The sequence below is a fragment of the Pipistrellus hanaki genome (assembly GCF_964339955.1).
Source record: "Pipistrellus hanaki genome assembly, chromosome: 2".
In the NCBI taxonomy this organism is placed as follows: domain Eukaryota; kingdom Metazoa; phylum Chordata; class Mammalia; order Chiroptera; family Vespertilionidae; genus Pipistrellus; species Pipistrellus hanaki.
Genome location: NC_140504.1, coordinates 198,954,844 through 198,980,220, shown reverse-complemented (window position 1 = coordinate 198,980,220; position 25,377 = coordinate 198,954,844). Strand labels below are relative to the sequence as shown.

The window sequence follows — 25,377 nt, the reverse complement described above, 5'->3', positions numbered from 1 at the left end:
GGTGGGCCAGCAGCCCCTCCGGGTAGCTCAGGAGGCCGGTGGGCGCGGGGCCACCCTCCTGGCGGCCCAGAGCGAGGGCGGCGCGGGCCTGGCTGTGGGTTTGCTGGGCTTCCTCGTGCGGCAATGGCAGTGGCCAGCGCAGTGCTGGCCGGGGGGCTGGCGGGGGAGGGAGAGCGCTGCTCAGGGTCTCAGAACTCGCTCCGCCGCTTTACAAACCGACAAAACTCGGGGCTCCGGGCCCGGCCTGTTCCCGGCCGTCCCGTCCCCCACGGGCGCCGGGCGGACCCTGCCTACCCCTCCACCGTGACCCACCGGCCTCCATGGGACGCTGTGCGGTGAGTGTTATCGGGAACATCGGCCCCTCCGGCGTGTCTGCAGCCGGCATGTGACCGGGCGCCCGGAGACGCCCACAGAGGCTCCGGCCCGCCGCCCGCCGCCCTTCCCCTGGCTCCTTCCGCTCCAGCGAGGAACCAGCCGCCGCCGCCACTCAGCGCCGGCCGGAGGCTCCTCAGCGCCGGCCGGAGGCTCCTCAGCGCCGGCCGGAGGCCCCGCAGTGCCGGCCGGAGGCTCCTCAGCGCCGGCCGGAGGGTAGTAACAAGGTTCCCGCCGCCGGCCGCTCAGCTCAACATAAAACAAACATCTCCCTCCTGACGCGGCGGCGCGGCCAGGCCGGCGCGAGGGGAGCCGCGGGCACGCTTACACGCCCCCAGCAGGCCCTGCCCGGGGCGCCCGGTGCCCCGCCAGGAGCCCAGTCCGCGTCCGCGTCTGGCCGACCCGCCCGTCTCCTCTCTCGGCTGCCGCGCGGCTCCAGCCAACGGCTTCGGCTTTCCCCCTTCAGACGCCGACGGAGCAGAGCCCCGAATCGCCGGGACCTGGCAGGGGTCTCTGCTCACTGTCCGTTACGTCAGCCCAGGCAGCTCCTGAGGACGGCCCGGTGTGAAGGGCGGTTCAGACCTTAATGCCGGCTGCTCGCCGCTGTGTGGGCGCAGGCACCGGCCCTCAGACTCTCTCTCCGGGCCCTCGGACGACCCGGGCACAAGTCAGGGCCTTCTGGGGCCAGCGGTGCTGGGAGCCGGGGACCCTGGGCTCAGGCCCCTCACCTGCGCGGGGCCGGCACGCAGCACGGGCCCCGGCGGCGGGCGGGCAGCTCACCCTCCGGAGGAAGCGGGGCCGGTTCCTCCCGGTTTGATGGAGGGGCCGCGGGGAAGCGATTGGGCCGGGCTTAGCTGGCTCCTCGGTGACCCCGGCCAGCAGCTGACCTCCGGGGCCTCCACCGCTCAGCTGGAAAATTGGGTAAAAAGATTGTGGCGTCTCGGCCACGAGCCGCTGAGCTCGGCCGGGCTCACCGCCAACGGCAAACGGAGACCAGACCCATGGGCCCGGTCGAACCCGGGACCTGGGATCTGGGGCCCAGCTCGGGGTCCCCGTGGTGACAGGCCAGGGCCAGAGTCCGGCCCCGGGGAGGCGCCGTGGCCGCGGCCCCTCTTCCTCCTGCTCCAATGGGGTCAGTCCCGGGCCGCCCGCAGACCGTGGCGACCGGGGCACGTTACACTGGCCATACATGCGTGGCTGACCAGCCGCAGAGGCTGCCTCGCCTGGGGACGCGCCCGCCGCCATCACGGGTCGGGGGGCCTGTTCCGTCCTGCCCCCTGGGTCTGTGCACCCCGAGGCCGGCCACTCTGGCTGCTGCGGGACCTCCGGGGAGAGTTGGGGGGTCCCCTCTGCTCTCAGGACTGCAGAGCGGAGTGAGCGGTCTGCAGGGCCCGGCGCCCCGGAGCAGCCGGGGCAGAGCCGGGCTCTCGGCGGACAGGGAGCTGCTCTGGTCCTGGACGGACGTGAGCCTCGCACAGCCACGCGGCGGACAGCGAGGGGGGCGCGGGTGACCCGCTCTGTGGAGCCGGCCCTGAGCAGGCCCTTGGCGCCCTGCCCGTGGGGTTCAGGGCCCCGGTGTTCCCGGGGTGTCCGTGGGGCCCGGTGGGCCCGGCACGGCTCTCTGCAGCTGGCAGGCCCCCCGCCCGCCCGGCGTCACATCACATGACCTCGCCGGGGCCAGTGGGCATGGAACCCGCCGAGGCGGCTCTCAGGGCTGCCGCCCCACCGACGCCTGGCGTCCAGGGCCGTGGCCATCGGAAGGGCGTTCTGTATCCCACGTGCGAGGAGGACGCGCCCTCACCCCCCCCACACACACCTCCCTCCAGGAGAATGGGATCCAGGCCACCCCCCAGGGCTCTGAGCACAGACCCTCTGGGCCACCAGACCTGCCCGGGAAGGCCCTCCCCTCAGGAGGCCTGCAGGGGAGAACTCCAGGGCGTCTGCAGGTTTCCCTCCCGTCAGCTCCGCGCTCCTCACGGGAAACAGGGTGGAGGTGGGGGGGGGGGGGGAGACAGAAAGCGGGAGCAATGGCGCGGACCCTGAGCCTCCGGTTCACAGCCCCCTCCCGGGCGGCTGCAGCTGTCGCGGGATCAGGTGATCCTGGGATCTCGCCTGCCGAGCGCCGGCCGCCCGCCCACTGGAGGCGTCGGCAGCCCTCCTGCCGGGCCCCGCCTCGGCCACGGGTGTCGGCCGGCAGGGCGAGCCGACCGCCCGCCTGGGACGAGGGGCCCCCGCCCGGCGAGCCCGTTCCTGAGGGGCCCAGAGCGGAGCCCGGGCCTCGTGTCTGTGTGGCCGGCTCGGCACACGTGAGGTTTCTGGGCCACGTGTGGTCTCCGCCCCGTGTCCTCCTGGATTTTACAACCAAAACAGCCACGGCTGGCTGCGGGTGCCGACTCCGCCAGGAGCCAGCCGTGCAGGGTGCTCCGTCCCTCTGTTTGCCCAGCTCCTGGTGCAGGTCCCCTCCCTCCCCCCGGGGGCTGGGCTGCGCCCGGCGGCCTCAGACACAGCGGCTGGTCCTCAGCGGCGTCGGGACTCGCGTTCCTGTCGGAAAGGGGCGGGCCCGTTGCCATGCGCATCCTCCTGTCCACGGGGTTGCCGTGGGCAGCGTGGGGGTGGGGGCGAGTCCGGTGCCCGGCAGCCCACTGCCCGGGTGGGGGGCTGGGCTGCGTGGTCAGCAAGGCGCACGGGGCCGAGGGTGCTGCAGGCCCAGGGGCAGAGCCGGCGGGGACGCAGCTCCTGGGCCGCCCGGCAGCCTCGGCCCTCCCTGCGGCTCCCGGGAAGGAGGGCCAGGCTAGCACCCCGACCCAGCCAGCAGGGCCCCCCACAGGGCGCCTTCGCCGGGTCTGCGGGGCCGGGCCGGCCGGCAGTTCCCGCGGTGTACCCCTCGGTGCCGAGCCCCACTGGACCTGCAGAACGGCCGGGACACACCGGGCAGTGGGCGCAGCGGGAGGCAGACAGCTGGCTGGCTCCCCCGCCCCGTGCTGCCCCCCAGAGCGGACCGGCGGGCCCGCCCGGGGCAGCGCCGTGTCAGGGACGTGCGGGCCACGCTGCGTTCCCACGGCGATCGGCGGTTCCGGGCACAGGGGCTGCTGTAGCCGTCCCGTTAGGAAGTGCGGGGTCTCCTGGCGGCTCTGGCCTCCCGCCGCCCCGCACGGGGTCCCAAGTGACACGGCAGCTGGACCGAGCCCGGCACGGGGCCGGCTGCCTCCTGGGCGGACGGAGACCTTCCTGGGGGGCGGGCAGCTCCCCCCCCCCTTTCTCCAGACGCAGCAGGTGTGCGGGGCCAGGGCGCCCCACGGCTCCGGGCCCGGCCCGGGGGTCCCGGCTCTGGTTCCCGCCGTGTGACCGGGGCGGCCTCTGAGTCCGCACGCCGGGCCCGGTGTCGGAGGGGGTGTGAGGTCAGGGAGACACCCCAGGCCGCGGTCCTCAGGCGGGACTGGGATCGGGGTGCTTCCGCTCCCTGGGGGCAGGCTGGGGGACAGTGCTTGCGCCCCTGCCGAGGGGGCAGGAAGTGAGGGTCAGGCAAGGCCAGGACTCGGTGGGGAACGGCTTTCTGTCCCCGGTCATGGCCCCCGGGCCCTGACCATGGGGCTGCGTGTCCCGCTCCTGGGGCTCAGGGCATTGTAGGGGCTCCCTCCATGGCCTCGGCCTGCGGAGCTGGCACTGCGGTCCGAGCTGGCACTGCGGTCCGAGCTGGCACTGGGGTCGGAGCTGGCACTGGGGTCCGAGCTGGCACTGGGGTCGGAGCTGGCACTGGGGTCGGAGCTGGCACTGCGGTCCGAGCTGGCACTGGGGTCGGAGCTGGCACTGGGGTCCGTGCTGTTGCAGGTTCTTGGACTTCCTGCCGAGCGTCTTTGGGGCCCGCAGACGCCGGGCGCTCCGTGGCTGGGGGAGGTGAGGGTGTGAGGGCGCGGCCACCCCGCCCTCCGGGACTGTCCTCGGCGAGGACGCTGGGCGGGGCCGGAGCCCATGGCTGAGTCACGCAGCCGCTCCTGCCACAGGGAGCCGCGGCGGGCGGCGGGCGGCGGGCGGCGGGCGGGTGCCTGGGCACAGCCTGCATCGCGAGGCCGGAGCCCGCCAGCGCACAGACTGTTCTGGGCACGGTCGGCGCGGGCACACCTTGCCCGGAGGCTCTGGCCGGAGCACGGCCGCCTGGCCAGGAAACTACCGCCTGCCCCCCGCGGCCCGCGGCTCCAGGCAGGGCGGGTGGGGCGGTGATGGGGAAGGGGTGGGGGAGCCTCCAGCACAGCTCCTTTGGGGGGTGGGGGGTTGGGGGTAGGGATGTGGGGAGGTGGGGGTGAGGGGTTGTGGGGGTGTGGGGGGGTGGGGGGTAGGGATGTGGGGAGGTGGGGGTGTGGGGGTGTGGGGTAGCCCCGCCCCAGCAGTGAGCCGGGGTCCTTGTCAGTCATCCCCCGGGGCTGTGTTCTCGTTGGACAGCGGCGTGGGCTCCGGGGGGGGATTGGGGTGCACGCCCCTGGCTCCAGGGTCGGGTGGGAGGCTTGGGAGCACGTGGGGGGGGGCGGGGAGGGGCAGGGGGAGGCGGGCGGTGGGGGAGCGCCGGCTGGGAATGTAAACAGCGGAGCCCGGCCTCTGGGGGCGCGGGCCGGGGCGCGGGGCTGTGTAAATATTTTCCTTCGGGAGGAGAGAGCCTCCATTCACCGGCCCCACTTGAAAGGCCGAGGGTCTGTTTAGGCAGAGAAGCCGAAAACAGAGTCCAAGGCGCCTCTGGAAAAGGCCTCTGCGCTCCCTCCGCGCGGCCAGCGGCGTTTCAAATCGGAAAATAAACACGTCTCACCGCTCCCGCCGAGCGCACAAGAGTTTGTGTCAACACCGCGGCCTTTGCTGCGCGGCCAGGCGGCGGGGCTGAGGCGGCGGGGCTGAGGCCACGGGGTTCCCGTCCCCGGCCACGGGGCTGAGGCCACGGGGCTGAGGTCGCGGGGTTTCCGTCCCCCGCTAGCGGGGCAGAGACCTCGGGTGCCCGTTCCCCGGCCGGCCGGCGGCCAGGCGCCCAGTGCGGCGAGCTCAGGCCGGCCCAGCCCCGGGAGCCCAGTCCGGCTCCGGGTGTGATCGGCGAGAGGGGCACCCGGGGCTTGTTTCCAGACACACCCGCCCCGGTGCCCCGGAGCAGAGGCCGGAGCAGGAGCCGGAGCGAGAGCCGGGGCTTGAACTCGGGGTTTTTCCTCTTAGCAGCTCCCTGACCTCTGCCCGGCCCGGCGCCCGCCCTCATGTCCTGTCCGTGAGGGTCCCTGCCTGCCCGTGGGGTTGTCCCAGAGCGGAGGAGTGTCTGCGAGGTCCCGGTCAGGCCCCCTCGTGGCCCCAGACAGTGCCCCCCCCCCCCCGTCGCCGTCCTGTCACCATGGCGACCACGGCCTGCGCGATGGGAGAGCAGCGGTTATACCGGGGCCAGGGGCAGGCATGTCGGGCTTTGGTTTGGACCCCAAACTAAGGATGAGGATGTTCTTCAAAGACTGTTTTCCCAGGAGGGGAGGAGACGCAAGGGAAGCTGTGGGCGCGCGTGGGCTGTGGCACATGTGGGGTTGTGTGTACACGTGGGCTGTGTGCATGCGTGGGCTGTGGGCATGTGTGGGGCTGTGGACTGTGGGCACATGGGAGGCTGTGTGCACACATGGGCGTGGGCACGTGTGGAGTTGGTGCACGCGTGGGCTGTGGACATGTCTTGTCGAGGCCGAGAGGAGCCTGGAGCCGCGGAGTTCAGGCTGTCAGCCCCGGAGGCCACTGCCGGCGTTGCTCAGGGCGTGGCCCGTCCTCTGAGGGCAGCCCCGCGGGGGCCAGAGTGGCTGCCCGCCGGCCAGTCCTGTCCCTTCGTCCCGGCTGTGTCTCCAGCAGCCCCTCAGCCCTCGGCCCCAGGCTCCCATGTCAGCAGATTGAGGCTCAGGGATGGCAGGGGGGCTCTCCATCCGCCCCGGGGACCCAGCCATCCTCTCCGACACCCCGAGGGCCGCCCGGACAGCATGACCCCGACCGCGGCAGCGGCCGGCCACGTGGGGGCGCTGGCTCCCAGTGCCGGGCCTGGGGAGGCAGGTTCGAAGCGGTCAGTCTGGGCTCCGAGGCCAGGGGCAGGGTCGGTCACCGTGGCGTCGGGTGACCTCGGGGCCACCGGCAGACTGGGTGCGGGGCTCGCCCACTTCTCTCTGGCTCGGAAGCCTCCTGCGGCGGCGTTTGCAGTCCCGTAACGACAGGCTGTGCGGAGGGAGGGCCGCTGGCATGCGCTTGTGGCACGAGCCCGCCTGGGGCCCGCGCCAGCCGAGCCGAGCGCCGTGGCTGTGCCGGCGGCCGGCGGGCTCTCCGGAGAGAGCCTGTTTATTTGTGAGAGTCAGGAAGGACACTCTGCCCAACTCCACTTAGTTCGGTGCTGGCCCGAGGCCGCCAGGGACGCGGAGCGCCGGAGCCAGACCTCGCTCTCCTGGCTGAGACGCTGAACCGAACACACCTCATACTTGTGCCGGGCGGGCCGGCTGGCGGCCGCGGCTCTGCCAGCGCCCGGGCGCGGGGGTGCGGGGCTGGCCGCGGATAAAGAGGCGTCTCAGCCGCGCAGCCCAGGGGGGGGGCGGGCAGCCCGAGGGCTCCGGAGGGCGCGTCCGCCGTGGCCCGAGGTCAGCGCGGGGGGATGGTGCCTGCCAAGGCGCCGGGGAGAGGGAGGCGAGAGAAGCTTCCGGAACAGGGGGTTCTGGAGCCCACGTCAGGCCTCCCTTTGAAGGACACGCCAAGGTCACGGCAGCTTCCTCTCGGGAGGCGCTGGGCACATGAGGCTGCACCGCCTCTCCCGGCGTCACGGGGGCCTCCTCGTCACCGTCCCCCCCGTGGGGTGCCGAGGCCGCCGCACCCACAGCCCGGAGCGGGGCCTGGCTCAGAGGAGCAGAGGACGGCCCGGAGCTCCTGCCCCGCCTGGTCCCCCTGGTCCTGCCTGCCCCCCATCCATCTGCCCCCACCTGCCCCGCCTGGTCCCCCTGGTCCTGCCTGCCCCCCATCCATCTGCCCCCACCTGCCCCGCCTGGTCCCCCTGGTCCTGCCTGCCCCCCATCCATCTGCCCCCACCTGCCCCGCCTGGTCCCCCTGGTCCTGCCTGCCCCCCATCCATCTGCCCCCACCTGCCCCCCCATCCGCCCTTGGTCCTGCCTGCCCCCCCATCCATCTGCCCCCACCTGCCCCCCATCCATCTGCCCCCCATCCATCTGCCCCCACCTGCCCCCCATCCCCCCTTGGTCCTGCCTGCCCCCCCATCCATCTGCCCCCACCTGCCCCCATTCCCCCTTGGTCCTGCCTGCCCCCTATCCATCTGCCCCCACCTGCCCCCCATCCATCTGCCCCCCATCCATCTGCCCCCACCTGCCCCCATCCCCCTTGGTCCTGCCTGCCCCCCATCCATCTGCCCCCACCTGCCCCCCACCCCCCCTTGGTCCTGCCTGGCCCCCTGGTCCATCTGGCCCCACCTGCCCCCTACTCCCCCTTGGTCCTGCCTGGCCCCCCCATCCATCTGCCCCCACCTGGCCCCCCACCCCCCCTGGTCTTGCCCGGTTCCCCTGGTCCCTCTGGCCCCATCTGCCCCCCCCCCTGGTCTTGCCTGGCCCCCTGGTCCCTCTGGCCCCACCTGCCCCCCAACCCCCCATGTCTTGCCCGGTTCCCCTGGTCCCTCTGGCCATGCCCTAAGCCCTCTGCCCCCAATGCTACGGGCAGTCCTGCAAACCTCAGACCTGCTCAGCGATCACACTGCCCTCTCCACGCATGGGCCTCGGGGAGCGGGGAGAGGGAGGCCACGGCCGCCAGAGCCAGTGAAGCGCCCAGCGGGGCGGGACCCCAGCGGCAGCGGGGGCTCCCCGGGGCGGCTCCCGGGGCCCAGGGGGCTGTGCCGGACCAGCGGGCTCATGGGGGCGCGGTGCTGACGCCGGGGAGTGATGGGGATGAGCCGGGACCGTGGCCTGCACGTGGCTCTGGCTTGGACGCCCCAATGAGCCTGCTTCCCACCGGAAGAGGGGGCTCCTGGGGGCGCCCAGCCAGAGGCAGCGAACCTCTCAGCCTCAGGGCCGTCCAGCTCCCAGCAGGCTCCGGGGCGGGGCAGGGGGTGAGGGGCGAGAAGGGAGGGTGAGGGTCACTGTGTGGGGGCACTGACGCACTGGGGACCCGCAGAGACCCCTCGGCAGGCGCAGCGGCGGGAGCGGCGAGGTCAGCCCCGGGTGTGGGGGGGACTCAGGCGGATGAAGGGGAAGGCCGGCCGCCTACTGCCGGCTTCGGCTCCGGCCTCGGGCCCTTCCCCACGGCCCGCCCTGCGCCGGCCCGGCAGACAGGGCCCGTCGGCCTCCGTCCGCACGGCCCCCTCCTCCCTCCTCCTCTTATTCGCCGGAGTCACCTTCCAAACCGCAACTTCAGAGTCTATTAAAAGAAACATAAACTCCCGATTGGTTAGAATTCTCAACATTAAAGCCTGAGTTAGTGTTATTACAGCTGAGCGGGATCGCGCGCCCGGGTTTGGACCGCAGCTTCCGGTCCTCACACCTGCCCACGTGGACGCTGGCGGGTGCTGGCGGGATCTGGCGGACGCTGGAGGGTGCTGGTGGGTGCAGGCAGACACTAGTGGGCGCTGGCCGGCACTGGCGGGTGCTGGTGGGTGCTGGCAGGTGCTGGCGGGTACTGGTGGGCACTGGCCGGCACTGGCGGGTGCTGGTGAGTGCTGGCCGGCACTGGCGGGTGCTGGTGGGCACTGGCCGGCACTGGCGGGTGCTGGTGGGTGCTGGCAGACGCTGGAGGGTGCTGGTGGGTGCTGGCAGACGCTGGCGGGTGCTGGTGGGATCTGGCAGACGCTGGAGGGTGCTGGTGGGTGCAGGCAGACACTGGTGGGCGCTGGCAGGTGCTGGCGGGTGCTGGTGGGTGCTGGCAGGTGCTGGCGGGCGCTGGTGGGCACTGGCGGGCGCTGGTGGGTGTTGGTGGGTGCTGGCAGGTGCTGGCGGGCGCTGGTGGGCGCTGGCGGGCGCTGGTGGGTGTTGGTGGGTGCTGGCAGGTGCTGGCGGGTGCTGGTGGGTGCTGGCAGGTGCTGGCGGGCGCTGGTGGGCGCTGGCGGGCGCTGGTGGGTGTTGGTGGGTGCTGGCAGGTGCTGGCGGGTGCTGGTGGGTGCTGGCAGGTGCTGGCGGGCGCTGGTGGGCGCTGGCCGGCACTGGCGGGTGCTGGTGAGTGCTGGCAGGTGCTGGCGGGTGCTGGTGGGCGCTGGCGGGCGCTGGTGGGTGTTGGTGGGTGCTGGTAGGCGCTCTGCTCTGTGCTCTGACCTTGAAAAGGCAGCAGTGTAATTTTCAGGGGAGGGGAAGTACAATCCCTGGAGGAGACCCTGTTTCTCGTTTGATTCTCAAGTATCCGTGTCAATCTCGGCCGAATTCCTAAGGAAATGACGGCCCAGTTCCCGTGTGTCTGGCGGTGACCAGCTCCAGCCTAGAAAGCGCCCTGACACACTGCCCTCGGGTGGGGCTGGCGGTTTCCCGAGACGCCGGCCAGGCGACGGGCGACAGCTGTCCCAGGCCAGCCGCAACCAAGGCCCGGCTGCGAGGAACCGGGGCTGCCTTCCCCGCGCCGCCCAGCCTGTCGGTGTGGCCCGGCCGCCTGCCCGCCTTTCCCCGTCCGGCCAGCCTGTCGGTGTGGCCCCGGCCGCCTGCCCCTCCCGGGGCTCCAGAGCAGAGTCACCCACACACACAGGCCCAGGCTCAGAGGGAACAGAGAGTCAGGCCGCGGCTCCACACACCTCCGTGTGCGCGGAACCGGCTCTGATCGCGTGCAGGTCTCCGCCGGTCTCAGGGCCGGTGAGCCGCACCCGGGGCCCTGCCCTGCGGGACCCGCTGCCTTATAGGGAGGGGACATCCCGGGGGGAGGAGTGTGGGCTCCTTACGGTCTCAGCACCCTGGGGACCCCCCGCGGGGAGTGCAGGAGCCGGACCCCCAGGCGCTGTCCCTCACGCTATGAGAAACCGCGGGCCGCACGCTCAGTATTCCGGAGCCGCGCCCTGCCCGGCGCCCTGCCCGGAGCCCTGCCCAGTGCCGTTGCAGCCGCGGTGCCGGGCACCCGTGCCAGGACTCACCCTGTCCGCCTTGTTTTGCCACAGATGCTGTCGGAGGCGGAGGTGTCGCCGCGGGAGGGCTGCGTCCGGAAGGTAGGAGAGCGGCTCGGCCTCCGGGCTCCTCGTGGGCGTCTGGACGGACTCGGGGCGGGTGGCGTGGCCGTCCAGAGTGGGCATGTCCGTGCCCGCCGGCTCAGACGGCGTGTCCCTGCCGTGGGGACGGGCTGTTAGCCGAGCAGAGAGCGGGCAGGGCCCTGCGTGCGGGGACGCGGCCGGCCGGGCGACGCGGCGCTGAGAACACGCAGCTCCAGGTCTCCCCCGAGGAGGGCGCGGGGACACGGTGGCTCAGCCGCCGGCCTTGGCTGGTGCCGGGTCTCCCCGTGGGCTCCGTGTGGCGCTGAGCACGCCGCCCTCAGGAGGAGGAGGGTCGGCGGCCGCGTGCTCTCTGCGGGCCGTGGCAGGGACAGCGGGAGGCGTGGGCTCTGAGGGGCAGAGAGTGGACACGGCGGCGAGGACACACAGGTGCCCGTGCCTGCGGCTGCCCGCTGCCCGCTGCCCAGCGGGGAGAGACCCGCCCGGTCCTCAGACAGCGCAGCCGCTAGCCAGTGGGCCATCCCTGAGCACGCACATGCACAACACACATGCACACACATGCACGCGGTGCACACACATGACACACAGACGCCACACTCCCCGCGCAGCTGTGCCGGTGCTTGGTCTTCAGAAGCAGGGGCCCGCTCTGCTTGGGCATCTTTGCCGCGAAGCGCCCCCTGCAGAGCGGCGGGCGGCGCGTGCTGAGTGCACCCGACAGAGCTCTCCACGGGAGGGGAGCCCTCAGGGCAGACCTACATGTGAGGGGCGGGGCCGCTCTGGGCAGACCTACATGTGAGGGGCGGGGCCGCTCTGGGCAGACATACATGTGAGGGGCGGGGCCGACCCATGCATGAGGGACAGGGACCCACCCTTCTCACCATGTTCAACCCAGAGACGTTGATTGTGGGGAAGCTGTTACTGTGGAGACACTTCCTGCCCTGCGGTGACCGCCGGGGACCTCTGGCGGGTGACCTTTCACCTTGTTGCCCGTGGGAACCTCTGTCTGAGCGTCTACCCCTGCCCGCCCGGCCGCCGAGGCCGCCCCAGCCCCTCCCCTCCTCCGCCGCCGGAGCAAGCTGGTGTCTCCACCGGAGCCTGAGGTCACGGGGACGCGCGGGTCTCCACGGCGGGAACCACAGCGCCTGCGCCCCCGGAGAGGGTCTCGGCCGCTCCGGCCTTCGGTCACAGCCAATGTGAAACCTCCATTCCACCCGAGTCTCGGGACTGACCGCTGGTCCCGGCTCCCTGGCTGGCCCGCGGCTGTGAGTGGGAGGTCAGGGGCGATACCTTTATGGGGGGATGGGCAGTCGGTCTCCAGGCTGGGTGCAAAGGTCAGGCAGTAGGCCAGAGGTCAAGGCTAGGGTCAAGGTCGTGAGGGGAGGGTGCTGGACACTGGCCGCCAGGAGGACCAGCTCAGCACCTCCTCTCCTCCTGCGGCCGGCCTGTCCCCACGCCCAGCTGCACGGGGCTCCCCCTTCACAGAGATGCTTGGGGGCCTGTCTGCGGGTACAGGGGTCCCTCTCTTCATAGATTGCAAGCAGACCAGAGCCCGCAGCCGCCCGAGCGTCCGGAGCCAGCGTGGGGCACCGGAGTGCAGGGCGCCGAGGCTGCCAGCCATTCGGGGACGGCCCCTGGGGGGCGCTCGCCCACCTCCTCCCGCTGCCTCTGCAGCCCCTGTCCCCCGAACCCCGGAATCTCCCGCCAGACTTCGCTGTCACTGGCAGGAGGGTGACGAGAGAGGTGGCCGAGGTCACGGTGAGCTGCTGGCCACCTCAGGGCGGTGCTTTGTGGCGGCCACGGGCTGTGTCCCCCCAGCTCTGGAGTGGGGGGCACCGAGAGGGAGGTGAGCGGAGGCGAAGGGGTGTATCCATGGGACCAGAGAGGCAGATGCAGCCTCCGTTCGCCCTTCCCACGGAGAAGGCCGCAGGACGAGCAGATGTGACCGCGTTGGGGTGTGCACGCTGAACCCCAGCCCCTGCTGAGCGGTGGCTGGGCGCACGCGCGCGCACGTGTGTGCGTGTGTGTGTGCGTATGTATGTGCGTGTGTGCGTGTGCGTGCGGGAGGGGGGGGCTTGGTCACGAGCCTGTGGCTCCCTCCACGGCTCCAGGCTTCGGGAATTCCATGTATGTGCGTGTATATGTGCGTGTGCGTGTGTGTGGGTATGTGGGGGGGGGACTTGGTCACAGGCCTGCGGCTGCCCCCACGGCTCCGGGCTTCGGGAATTCCGTGTATGTGCGTGTATATGTGCATGTGTGTGTGTGTAGGGGGGGATATGTGGGGGGGGGGGACTTAGTCACAGGCCTGCGGCTCCCCCACGGCTCCGGGCTTCCGGAATTCTGTGTCTGGCGGAGCGGGGCCTCCCCTTCCAGAAGGCGGGTCTGGGAGTGTTGACCAAAGACGGGGCACTGGGGGGCACTGGGGGCCGTGCGTCCTTGGGGGGCCGCTGGCACCCTGAGCCTCTGCCAGTCCGACGTCAGGAAGCCATCTTCCTGCCCCTTCTGCGCCGTGAACGGCGGCGACGCGGGTCACCGGAGCGGCGGCGAGGCGGGGGGCGGCGGCAGCGCGGCTCCCGTGGGGGTCACTGGGACGCGTCTCCTGTCAGAGAGCCTGGCGGCGGACGGGGCTGAGGATCCCATTTCTGGGAGTTTACCGGCCAAACAGCCCGGCCCAGGGCGGGGGCACATCCACACCCCGAGGCCCAGGGCTCCCCGGCGATGCCGCTGGGCCTGCCTCGTGGGGCGGGCAGGGCTCCCCCTGGAGTGACAGGCACAGCGGCCAGTGAGAGTGCTGGGCTTGGTCCCGCCTCCAGAGGGCGGAGCCACCTCCTGGCTGAGCTGGGCATCCCACCCCTGAGTACCTTCCCCCCCCACCCCGTGTCCCCTGCAACCTCCCAGCCCCCTCAGCACCCCTCATCCTTCTCACCACTCTTTTTTAAAAAATATTTTTTATTGATTTTTTACAGAGAGGAAGGGAGAGGGATAGAGAGTCAGAAACATCGATGAGAGAGAATCATCGATCAGCTGCCTCCTGCACACCCCCCACTGGGGATGTGCCCGCAACCAAGGTACATGCCCTTGACCGGAATCAAACCCCGGACCTTTCAATCCGCAGGCCGACGCTCCATCCACTGAGCCACACCGGTTAGGGCCCTCTCCCCACTCTCCCATCCTCCTCCACCACCACCCCAGCCCCGTCCCCATGTGCCCTCTGCCGCCCCAGCAGCCTGGACACTCAGACCTGTGCCCACCCCCTCCCCGTGCCCTCGCCGCCCCTGCTCCCCGATGGAGCCCGCACGCAGGCCCTCACGCTTCCCCTAAGTCTCCCGGCCGCGGGTCCGGCCGCGGCACTGCCCGCTCCAGCCCCCGGGCCGGCCTCTGGGACGGCCCCGCCAACGACTCTATTTAGTCTGTTTACTTAGCGGGAAAGCCCGCCGGGGAGAGCAAACAGCGCGGAGATAATCTAGCCCAGGGCCATCCATCACTCAGGCCCGCTCCCCGGAGAGCCGGCCGTAATAAAAAGGCCGCGGAGGCTGGCGACGCATAAAGCGGCGTGTTAGGGCCGCTGCAAATGGAGGGAGGACATTGTTAGGGCTCAATGGCCGTCTTATCAAAATCCAATAGGACAGGCTTTGGCGAGGGGCTTAACGCATTCTTTGCTTTCCGGAGGGCTCGGATTGATCCCTTCACGAGTGCGTCCACCGGGAGATGGTATCAGTGAGAGGAATTCTGGCTCAGTCTCGCGGGAGATATGAGCGGGGACTCGGCCCGGCCGCCCACTCCGCGGCACTTTGTCTGGCTGCTGGGCCCGTCGGCAGAGAAGGGACGGCTGTTAACACACAAAGGGAAGTGGCTTTGTAACATGTTTTCCCCTCCTTCTCCACCAACACCCTCCCCTGCCCCCCCATATACATACACACACACCCCACACACAATACCCACCCACACACATACACACATACACACCCCACACACATCACACACATGCACACATATATACACACACATACACACACCACACACATACAATCCACACGCACAAATGCACATATACACACACATACATACACACACATGCACACATACAATATATACACACCACACACATACAATCCACACGCACAAATGCACACATACATACACATACATACACACATACACACCCACCCACATACACACATACACATACACGTATACACACCCCACACACATGCACACACATACACACACCACACACATACAATCCACACGCAACACACACATATACACATACATGCATGCACACATATATACACATACGCACATGTATACATACACACATGCACACATACACATGCGCACACACACAAATAAATAAATGCGCTGGGATTCGCAGGAGCAGGGTAGGAGGGGGACCCAGGGCTGCCCCCTTCAGAAGCCGGGGCGAGGCCGCCCCAGCCAGCGCCCGGGGTGGGGGCGGGGGGAGGCCGGGCCGCGAGGAAGACAAAAATAAATCGCGCTAATGAAGTCCTGCCAGGAGGAGGGCCTGATGGGTCCATAAATCTCCGCCGCCATTACGCGCCGAATGCCACAGGTCATAACGGCCGGTGGCCGCTCCGCCGGTGACGGATGGGGCGCTGGGATAATTTGTGAAATGATTATTTGGGTGTTAGGACGTGGCCGTCCCACGGGGCCCTGTGTCTGTTTTCCCGTTGCCTGACCCGGCCGAACCCCGGTGACGGCAGCCGCGGTGTCCGCGTCCCTCCCTGGGGGCGGAGGGGTGGGGGGGCCGGGGGATCGTGGGGGGGCGAGGGGCGGGGGGCCGAAGGGCAATGAAGGGTGACCTGGGGCCGGAAGGAGAGCTGAGCTGCTGGAGCCGGGACGGGAGCCGTGGAGACAGGCACCTGCGAATCATCTTTGCACAGCAGGTCCCAGAAAAGGCCACACACCGGGGCTGGGCCTTCTGCGGCCTGACCGACCTGGTGCCCTGCGGCCCGACGGGTGCTCTGCGGCCCGACCAACCGGGTGCTCTGCGGCCCGACCGACCGGGTGCTCTGCGGCCTGACGGGGTGCCCTGCGGCCTGACGGGGTGCCCTGCGGCCTGACGGGGTGCCCTGCGGCCTGAGCAGGGTGCTCTGCGGCCTGAGCGGGTGCTCTGCGGGGTGGTCCCGGCTCCGGGGCGGTTTGGGCTCCGCTCTCTGCAGCACCGAAGCCAAGCGTGTGTGTCTGCTGCTGCTTTCTCGGCTTATTTCTCTCGCACGTTTTCCCTGAGGAAGCAGAGCTATTTTCCAGGTGGCTGGAGGGGGAGAGGGGAGGGGGAGGGGGGAGGGGGAGAGGGGAGGGGGAGGGACGTGGCTGGACGAGGAATGGGAGACCACAGGCACCGCGCCCTCGGCATGAGGCGCCGGGCTGGGCTGCTCCGGCCGGGACATGGGAGCCTGGCGCCCCCGCTCTGCGCCGCCCGTGTCGCCGGGGCGCCTCGGGAACCCCGGCCTCACCCCCGCGCCCGTCCCGCCGGCGCGGGCCGCCTCCGGGAGGCTGTGACCGGAGAGCACCCAGCCCGAGCCCTGCACCGTCATCGCCCGTGTATGCACGCGGGGCCAGTTCTGTCCTTACGGGCTGGAGCGTGTGAGCTGTGACCGGAGAGCACCCAGCCCAAGCCTGCACCGCGATCGCCATTGGAGTGAGCACGCGGGGCCGTTATGTCCTTACGGGCCGGAGCGTGTGAGCTGCCACGGGGACGGGAGTTGGTTTTGGTAATCTGGGCTGAATGTCCGGCGGCCGCGGTAAGCCGCGCACAAAAGGCCGGACAGTGGCTGGGAGCCCTTTGTTCGGGGGCCGCCGACAGAGCGCCGGAGTCCATTAATTCCGAGCAGGAGCACGGCGCGGAGTCAGGCCCCTCTCGAGAACAATAATGCGGAGGTCAGCCCGGTTGCCATGGAAACTAAGTACTCCTAAGAAGTTTGCATCCTTGATTTTGCTGAATCAAAGGCTGCGGAGCCGAGAGGTGTAATGGGGCCAAGACGGTGCTTCCCGCCGCCACGCCGAGCCGGCCGGGACCTCCGCCGGCCGAGCAGCCTCCTCCCGGAGGCGGGACCCGGTGCCCCGGCAGCGGAGGCAGAAACCGGCCCGGGACGGACTCTGACCCGCCGCCGCCTCCGAGCACCTGAACTTGCCGGCAGGCCCCCCCCCCCCCCCCGGCCGGCAGATAAGGGTGATTGATGGCCCGGTGCCGGCGGCAGATCCGGCAGCTCCGCGCGGGGGCGGCGTTCTCCGGGCGGCCTGTGCCCGCCACCCCCTGAGCTGATTCCGCTTCCCTCCCACCCCCACTCCCGCCCCCACACACCCCACCACACCCCACCCACGGAAAGGTCCCCAAGAGCAGCGACAGCCACCAGGCCCGGCTGCAGAGTGAGCGGCAGGTGATCGGTTCCCATCGGTGACTCACAACCTGCTGGGCGGCCTGTGGGAGGGGAGGGGAGGGTGCAGCCTGAGCCCCTCACCGGGGGCTGAGCGTGGGATCTCTCCCCTTTCCGGGAAGCGTGGCCGGCATCTCTGGGGCCGAGCTCCCCCGTGAGAGCTTCTGAAAGGCACCTGCGGCCTCAGCCCCGCAGGAGGAGCGGGGGGGGGGGGACCCGGGGCCCACAGCAGCGCCCAGGGTGTGAGAGCAGGAGCCGGGGGGGGGCCCTCTCAGTGGGCAGGCCCTCCCCGCCCCGCTGAGACTTTCCGCCCAAACGGAGTCTCAGACGCAGAGGAGACCGGTCTCGGGAGGATGGACTCGGAGCCGAAGGGGAGCAGGGACTTCGGTGGCCTGAGGCCGCGGCCCTCCCCTCCCGGCCCAGCGCCCTCGGCCCGGCTCCGCCCCGGACGGCGCCCTCCGCTGGGCTGGGCGGCTGCCGCTGCTTCTCCCTCGCGGCCGGGAGCCACCGCGGGCGTGGCAGCATGTGGGCCCGGCGTGCGGCTGGGGACAGACAGTGGGCGGCGCGGCCCAGGCGGGCGCTGCCCGGGCATTGGGCTGCGGCTGGTGCTGGCGCGGGGCCGGGGGCCGGTGCGGCCCGGTGCCCGCCCGCCTGCCCGGGGCGTCAGCTCTCTCCGGGACACCTGTCCGCTCGGTGTGCCGTGGCACCTGCGTGGGTCAGAGTTCACAGCGCAGGTGCCCGCCGGCCCGCCCGGCTGGCAGGAGGGAGCTGGGCGGACGCCTCTCCCGGGCAGCGGCTAATGGCCCAGATTGATTCTCTGAGCCGCCCACGGAGCAGATGGCGGTCAGTGACCTCCGCCATGGCGGGGGGCGGGGGGAGCAAGTTAATTAAATCGCACCGCAGTCTCCGGAGGGAAAACGTGTCGGCCCTGGGCCCGGCTGCGGCTCCCGCGTTAGACCTCGGCCACGGCCACGCCAACAGCACAGGTGGACCGCCCCCTCGGCCTGTCGGGGCGCAGTCACGGGCAGAGGGCATGCGGGTGGGGACGGCCGTGCGGTCTCGGCAGCGGGCAGCGGCCTCCTGGGAAGCCGGCCCTGGGCTGGCACGTGGCCGGCTCCCGGTGACAGCGAGAGCCGGAAGGACACCGTGGACGGGGAGACGAGGCGGGAGAGCGAAGGGGGGCTCCGCCTGCAGCCCCATGGGGCACGCCCCCGCCTCCCCGTCCAGCGCGCGCCTCTGAGAAGGACCCTCTCCCTGCAGGAGGGGCTGGTCTTTGGTCCGGAGCCGCGGCACAGCCATGGGGCCTCCCGGTCCCCGTGTGGGGAGGGACTCAGCCAGCATCTGGAGGAGACTGGGGAGCAGACCAGGCAGCACCCCTGTCAGTGCCCTTCATGGCGGGCAGGGGGTGCCCAGATGGGACGAGGGGCCCAGTAAGGGGAGGAGGAGCCGGCCCACCACCGGGTGCCTGGGGGGGCCCAGGATAACCCGGCACCAAAGACAGCGCTCTGCTCTCGGCCACAGAAATCCTGGGGGACCTTAAATGCATATTCTTTCTCTCTTTCTTTTTCTTTCTTCTTTCTTTCTTTCTTCCTTTCTTTCTGACTTTCTTTTTAAAATATATTTTATTGATTTTTTACAGAGAAGAAGGGAGAGGGATAGAGAGTTAGAAACATCGATGAGAGAGAGAAACATCGATCAGCTGCCTCCTGCACACCCCCTACTAGGGATGTGCCTGCAGCCAAGGTACATGCCCTTGACCGGAATCGAACCCAGGACCTTTCAGTCCGCAGGCCGACGCTCTATCCACTGAGCCACACCGGTTTCAGCCATATTCTTTCTTAAAATATATTTTTATTGATTTCAGAGAGGAAGGGAGAGGGAGAGAAACATCACTGGCGAGAGAGAACTATCCATCAGCTGCCTCCTGCACGCCCCTCGCCAAGACCGAGCCCGCAACCCGGGCCTGTGCTCTGACCGGGAATCGAACCCTGGCCTCTTGGTTCACAGGTCGACGCTCAGCCCCTGAGCCCGCCGGCCGGCTGCCTGTTCTCACGTGAGAGCAGCCGGGGGAAAGGGCTGCAGGCTGTGGGACAATAAAGCACCCGTGTCGCCAGGAGTTAGGGGTGACGGCGTGATGGGGTGCATGGCAATGGCATTTATCCAAACCGGAGGGACGCACACCCCCCGGAGCCAGCCTTCCGCTGGACCATGGCCTTCAGAGGTCTGCCAGCAGCGGCTCCTCGTGTGACACGCGACCAAGGTGTTCCTCCCAGGGGAATGCGGGGGGAGGGGGCTGGGAGGGGAGAAACGGGGGGGGGGATCAGGTGGAGGTACCCAGAAACTCTGTAATCACACTCACTTCTCTACGAGCCTAAACGACTCAGAAAGGAAAAGCTGTCGCTCTTCAGAGAAAGAGGGTTTTCAACCAGCCGCACATCACCCACACGTATCCCACACGGAACACAGTCCCGCCTCCGAGGGCATGTGCCCGCCCACAGGCCGGGAGGGGATGTGCGACATGACTGTCCGCTCCCGGCCGGTGCTGTTCCCTGGTTAGAGCATCCGCCCACACACGTAAGGGCCGTGGGTTCGATTGCCGGTCAAGGGCACGGACCTGGGGTGCAGGTCCTTGGACCTGGGACGTGTGTGTACAGGAGGCAACCAATGGAGGTGTCTCTCTCACATCCCTGTGTCTCTCCCTCTGCCTCCCTCCCCTCCACTCTCTCTAAAAACCAATGGGAAGAATAGCCCTGGCTGAGGACTAACAATCAAACAGCAGCAGCAGCAGACGCCGTCACTCTGTGATTTGGGGCGATGTTTGAGCGGCTGCTGGAGCGGCCGCCGCAGGGACTGACTGTCCGTCATACGGCGTCCGTGGGCGGTGCCTGCTGGGTCCGCCCGGGCGGAGCCGCCCGCTGCCCTGAAACTCCCTCCCGAGCTCTCGGGCCTCCGGTTCAGCAGCCAGAACGTTCCAGAAGGCGCAGGGCCACCCTGTGAGCCGCGCAGGCGGACGCGGGGAGTGAGACTTTTGTTCGGCCTCTCACTCTGCTGGCCGCTGGATGTCCAGTCCCACCTCACCCCGACTCCCCGACCTGGGGCTCCCGGTGCTGAGCCCAGCGTGACAGCCTCACCGCCTCCACTCACTCACTCACTCACTCACTGGCCCGCCGGGCGCATGGGCACAGAGCGCCTACTGTGCGCAGACGCCTCCCCTGGGCGTGGGCACAGAGCGCCTACTGTGCGCAGACGCCTCCCCTGGGCGTGGGCACAGAGCGCCTACTGTGCGCGGACGCCCTTCCTGGCGCGGGGGCACAGAGTGCCTACTGTGCGCGGACGCCTCCCCTGGGTGTGGGCACAAAGCGCCTACTGTGCGCGGGACGCCTCCCCTGGCGCGGGGGCACAGAGCGCCTACTGTGCGCAGGACGCCCTCTCCTGGCGCATGGGCACAGAGCGCCTCCTGTTCCGAGCCACCATGCCGTGGGCCCGGCCTCAGTGCGGGGCCTGGTCCCCGGGTCGCCCCGCGGCAGCACCCACACCAGACGCCCCCCCTGCGGGTGGCGAGCTTCCAGGGGCCCTTGTGCTGTTGGCTGGGCACCTTCCACTCCTCCCCTGTGGGGGGCGGCCCTGGCCGAGGCCCTGCAGGCGGGTGAGTCCGAGGGGACATGCTCTGGGCACGTCCTCCAGTCCCCAGTTCTGTGCAGGAACGGGCGTGTGCGGTGACGGGCGAGTGCGGTGACGGGCGTGTGCGGTGACAGGCGTGTGCGGTGACGGGGGAGTGCGGTGACGGGCGTGTGTGGTGACGGGGGAGTGCGGTGACGGGCGTGTGCGGTGACGGGCGTGTGCGGTGACGGCGTGTGCGGTGACGGGGGAGTGCGGTGACCGGCGTGTGCGGTGACGGGCGTGTGCTGTGACGGGCGTGTGCGGTGACGGGGGAGTGCGGTGACGGGCGTGTGCGGTGACGGGCGTGTGCGGTGACGGGCGTGTGCGGTGACGGCGTGTGCGGTGACGGGGGAGTGCGGTGACGGGCGTGTGTGGTGACGGGGGAGTGCGGTGACGGGCGTGTGCGGTGACGGGCGTGTGCGGTGACGGGCGTGTGCGGTGACGGGTGTGTGCGGTGACGGGCGAGTGCGGTGACCGGCGTGTGCGGTGACGGGCGTGTGCTGTGACGGGCGTGTGCGGTGACGGGCGTGTGCGGTGACGGGCGTGTGCGGTGACGGGCGAGTGCGGTGACGGCGTGTGCGGTGACGGGGGAGTGCGGTGACCGGCGTGTGCGGTGACGGGCGTGTGCTGTGACGGGCGTGTGCGGTGACGGGGGAGTGCGGTGACGGGCGTGTGCGGTAACGGGGGAGTGCGGTGACGGGCGTGTGCGGTGACCGGCGTGTGTGGTGACGGGGGAGTGCGGTGACGGGCGAGTGCGGTGACGGGCGTGTGCGGTGACGGGCATGTGCGGTGACGGGCGAGTGCGGTGACGGGCGTGTGCGGTGACGGGGGAGTGCGGTGACGGGCGTGTGCGGTGACGGGCGAGTGCGGTGACGGGGGAGTGCGGTGACGGGCGTGTGCGGTGACGGGCGAGTGCGGTGACGGGGGAGTGCGGTGACGGGCGTGTGCGGTGACGGGCGTGTGGGGCGGGCTCGGGGGGCGGGGGAGTGGGTCCCGGCAGCAGATGCAGCAGCGGGAGCCGTCTCCTCCCCGGCCATCCGTCCTTCAGCGCGGCCGCCGCTCCGCCCGGCGCTAACGGGCCATCACTCGCGCGCCGCCCTCCATCACCCGGCCCTCTGGGACGGAGCTTCCCACCGCTCACAGCGCTCGGCGGAGGCTGATAAATTAAGTCGTAAAGGCGAGACGTGGAGCCGCGCTCCGTTATTCCCGCGATGGCGAGGCGGGCATTAGCTGCAGATGTGCCCGCTGCCGAGGAAACGATCGCATAACGGGCGGCGGGCATCCATCACGCATCCGCGGGCGCGAGGAGAGAGAGCCAGGACGGGGAGATCGTGGGCCGCCTCCCCGCGCGCGCACACACACACACACACTCACACACCCCCGGGCGGCCCTGACCCGCGTGCCCGCGCTCACCGAGGACGCCCGCCCGCTCTCGCCCCCACGCCCAGGCTCCGGTTGCCAAGGCCGCGAACGGGCACATAATTATCGGAAGAGAATCGAGCGGCGCCCCAGAGAGCCCAGGAACAAGCGAGGAGGAGGCGTGTGAATAGATTTCCTCCCTTTGTGCCTCTGCGCTGGCCGCGGTGCGGAGGCGCCGGGAGAGGGAGCTGCGAGGCCGCCCCCACCCGCTCGCCTGGGGCCAGGGCGGAGCCCCCCGGGTGGGGCCGGGGACGAGGGGCGTCTGGTCCGGGTTCTGCGGACGGGCGTGCTGGGGAGGAGCCGGGGGGACCGAGGCAGGTGCCGGGGGGAGGACAGGCCCGGAGCCGGGCACCTGGCTGTGTGCGAAGTCAGCCCCGGCAGGCAGAGGCCCCGGCAGGCAGAGGCCCCGGCAGGCAGAGGCCCCGGCAGGCAGAGGCCACGGCAGGCAGGGGGCACGGCAGGCAGAGGCCACGGCAGGCAGGGGGCACGGCAGGCAGGGGCCCCGGCAGGCAGAGGCCCCGGCAGGCAGAGGCCACGGCAGGCAGAGGCCACGGCAGGCAGGGGGCACGGCAGGCAGGGGCCACGGCAGGCAGGGGGCACGGCAGGCAGGGGCCACGCAGGCAGGGGCCACGGCAGGGTTCACGGCCCGGCCCCCAGCCTGGGGCTCGCCCGGCTGTGGGGGCCAGGACTGAGTGACCAACGCCTCTGCCAGGCGGCCCAAACCCAGGTCCAGAGGGGCCCACAGGCACCGCAGGACGGCCCGCAGCCGCCTCCTGGTGGGTCTCCCCGGGTGTCCTGCCACGTCCTGGCCGTCCGCCCGTTAGTGCCGCACATGCCACTCCGTGTCCCTCGCTGAACACCGGCGCCCCTCTCCGAGCCCTACGGTGGCGTTTCTCCTCTATCACGTTAGCGCCGCACATCCCACCGTGTCACAGACGCCCCTCCTCGGGCCCCCCGTTCCCAGCACAACCTGCCCCTCCCTCGCTCAGCACCCCCTCCCCACAGCGCACTCCCCCGCCCCCCGACCCGTTCTGCACTGCCCCCTGCAGGTGACGCACTGATGTAGCCCCCGCGGGAGCAGGCCCTGTCAGGCTGCCTCCTGAGCTCCAGGCCCGGGTCCCACACGCTCCGAGGCCACGCGGGCTCGCTCACACCAGCCCCACGCTGTGCGCCTCCTCGGAGTGGGGCCGCCCTGAGGCCGGGCCACCGCACTGCCTGTGGGCTCACGGCTCGGTGGAGGAAACGCCGCTCAGAAGCCAGGATTCTGAGGGCGTCCTCAGCCTCTGGCATCTCGGTTTCCTGGCTGTGAGACGAGGGAGGCCTGAGCTCCTGCTGTGGGAGCTGATCACAGAGCCACTGCCTGGCACCTGCTCAGGCTCAGAGGGAGACCGAGGTGATGGAGGTGATGGGGGTGATGGGGGTGATGGAGGTGATGGAGGTGATGGAGGTGATGGAACTGATGTTGGCAATAATAGTAATGATGGTGATGATGGAGGTGGTGGAGGTGATGGTGATAGAGGTGATGGTGGTGGTGATGCAGGTGAATGTGGTGATGGGGGTGATGGTGATGATGGAGGTGATGGAGGTGATGGTGGTGATAATGGTAATAATGGTGATAATGGGGGGTGGAGGTAATGGAGATGATTATGATGGTGATGGTGATAGAGGTGGTGGTGGTGGTGGTGATGATGGAGGTGGTGGAGGTGATAGTGATGATGGAGGTGATGGAGTGATGGTGGTGATGATGGTGATGACTGTGATGAGCCTGGCGGTCCCGCGCAGACACGGCTGTTACAGGGAGAATGGAAGAGCTCAGGAGGGGCCCCAGGGGAGCATGAGCCGGAGGAGCGCCTGTCCTGGCTCCGCCATCGCCTGGTGTGACCTGCAGGCCCCTAAACCCGGAGCCTGATCCCTGAGCGGCCGCACAGGCAGACGTGTGCGCCCACTCACGCTCCCGGGGGAGGGGGGCTGGGGACGAGGCCCGGGGCCGTGGCCGAGACCGCACAGACCTGGCGGCCTCGGCAAACACAACAGGAAGAGACGGGAAGAGTCAGAGCGGCCCACGCGCTGGCCCCGGCGCTGACCTCTCACACGGAGAGGGCCTCGGGAGAGAATAAGAAATACAGGACTTCCTGCGAGATAGCGAGCGAATTGTGAGCCGTGAATTGCCCTCTTCCCCTGCAGCATGAGGTAGCGGGTCAGAGTGTTTGTGCGTCTCCAACACCAGAGCCCTTTGTCCTCCGCGCGGCCGGCTCGGCTTCCAGCCGCCGCACAATGGGGGCCACATCCTCCGCCGCCAGCCGGCCCGGCCGATAAGCCCGCGGCCCCTCGTGCGAGCGGGGAGCTGGCGGTGAGAACGGCCCCGCAGGGAGTGTTTACACAGCGGCCGCTCCCTCCGGCACACAGGCGCGGCGCTGTGGGGCCTGGGCCGGCTGGGCAGGTACGGGGACGCCCGCCAGCCCGCCCGCCCACACCCCGCACCCAGCGGACACCCAGCCGGGCCTCCAGGCGCCCGGAGCCCGACGCCCAGGTGACCGTCTGCCCGCCAATGACCCGGCCTGTGCCAGGGCGGCCTGCCTGCCATCTTGAGGCGGGGTCTGGGGGAACCACGTTCTGTGTGTCCTGTCTGACCCTCCACCTTGACCCCAGCTCGGGGTTGTCCCCCGGGTTGCTAGACTGAGGGTGGCTGGAGCCGCGGCTGCTTGGGCCTGGAGGCTGCAGGGTGGGCAGGAAGGACAGGGTCTCAGACCCTCGTCCCCTCTCCCCTCCCAGGGCCCTGACGCCTCGGGGAAGGCGGGTCAGGGCTCCTCCGGGGAGGACCGGGACCAGATCGGCTCCTGTTGGGCTGGCGCTTCCAACACGTGCTGCGAACAGCGGCCGTGGGGCCCACACCTCGAGCGGCCAGGCCGGCCCTGCGGCGGGAAGTGAGCTCAGAGAGGGTGAGGCACTGCCCGGTGTCACACAGCGGAGCGAGGGAGAGCCGGGAGAGCACCAGGAGTCCGGCCTGTGGCCTCGGCACCGCTGACCGCGGGCCGCAGGCTGCTCCGGTGCTCTGCTGGGGCTGAGGCCCGGCCCTCGTCTCCCGGAAGGCCTCCGTCGTCTGTGAGCCCGATCCAGGCTCAGCCCGCCGGGAGTCACAGGAGCCGTCGTGGGCAGAGCCAGCCGGCCGGGCCCAACACCGTCGAGGGAGGAGTCCTGCGAGCCCGGGACCCTCAGCCAGAGGAGCGCCCTCTGCAGGTCGTGGTCCCAGCCGGCCAGGTGCCCCCTGCCTGCACCCCGAGCACCGGCCGCGATGCCGTCCCCAAAGCCGGGCCTTGAGGCAGAAGGCGGGCCTGTGCCCGGAGCCCCTGAGGGCGGGGTGGGGTGCGGGGGAGCCACGGAGCC

At 70.1% G+C, this 25,377-nt stretch overlaps 1 protein-coding gene across 1 annotated transcript in view; it reads left to right on the top strand.

The window, feature by feature from the left end:
• The window catches only part of LOC311616087 (histone-lysine N-methyltransferase PRDM16-like), a gene marked incomplete at its 3' end in the record, with an annotated part of 119,532 nt that extends 95,223 nt beyond the window's left edge, over nucleotides 1–24,309 (top strand). Inside the window, exons 3-4 of the mRNA XM_084871330.1 lie at nucleotides 10,472–10,519; nucleotides 24,178–24,309. Of these exons, the coding sequence (XP_084727456.1) occupies nucleotides 10,472–10,519; nucleotides 24,178–24,309 (180 nt within the window). The remainder of the gene's footprint in view (nucleotides 1–10,471; nucleotides 10,520–24,177) is intronic.
• Between the last annotated feature and the right edge of the window lie 1,068 nt (nucleotides 24,310–25,377).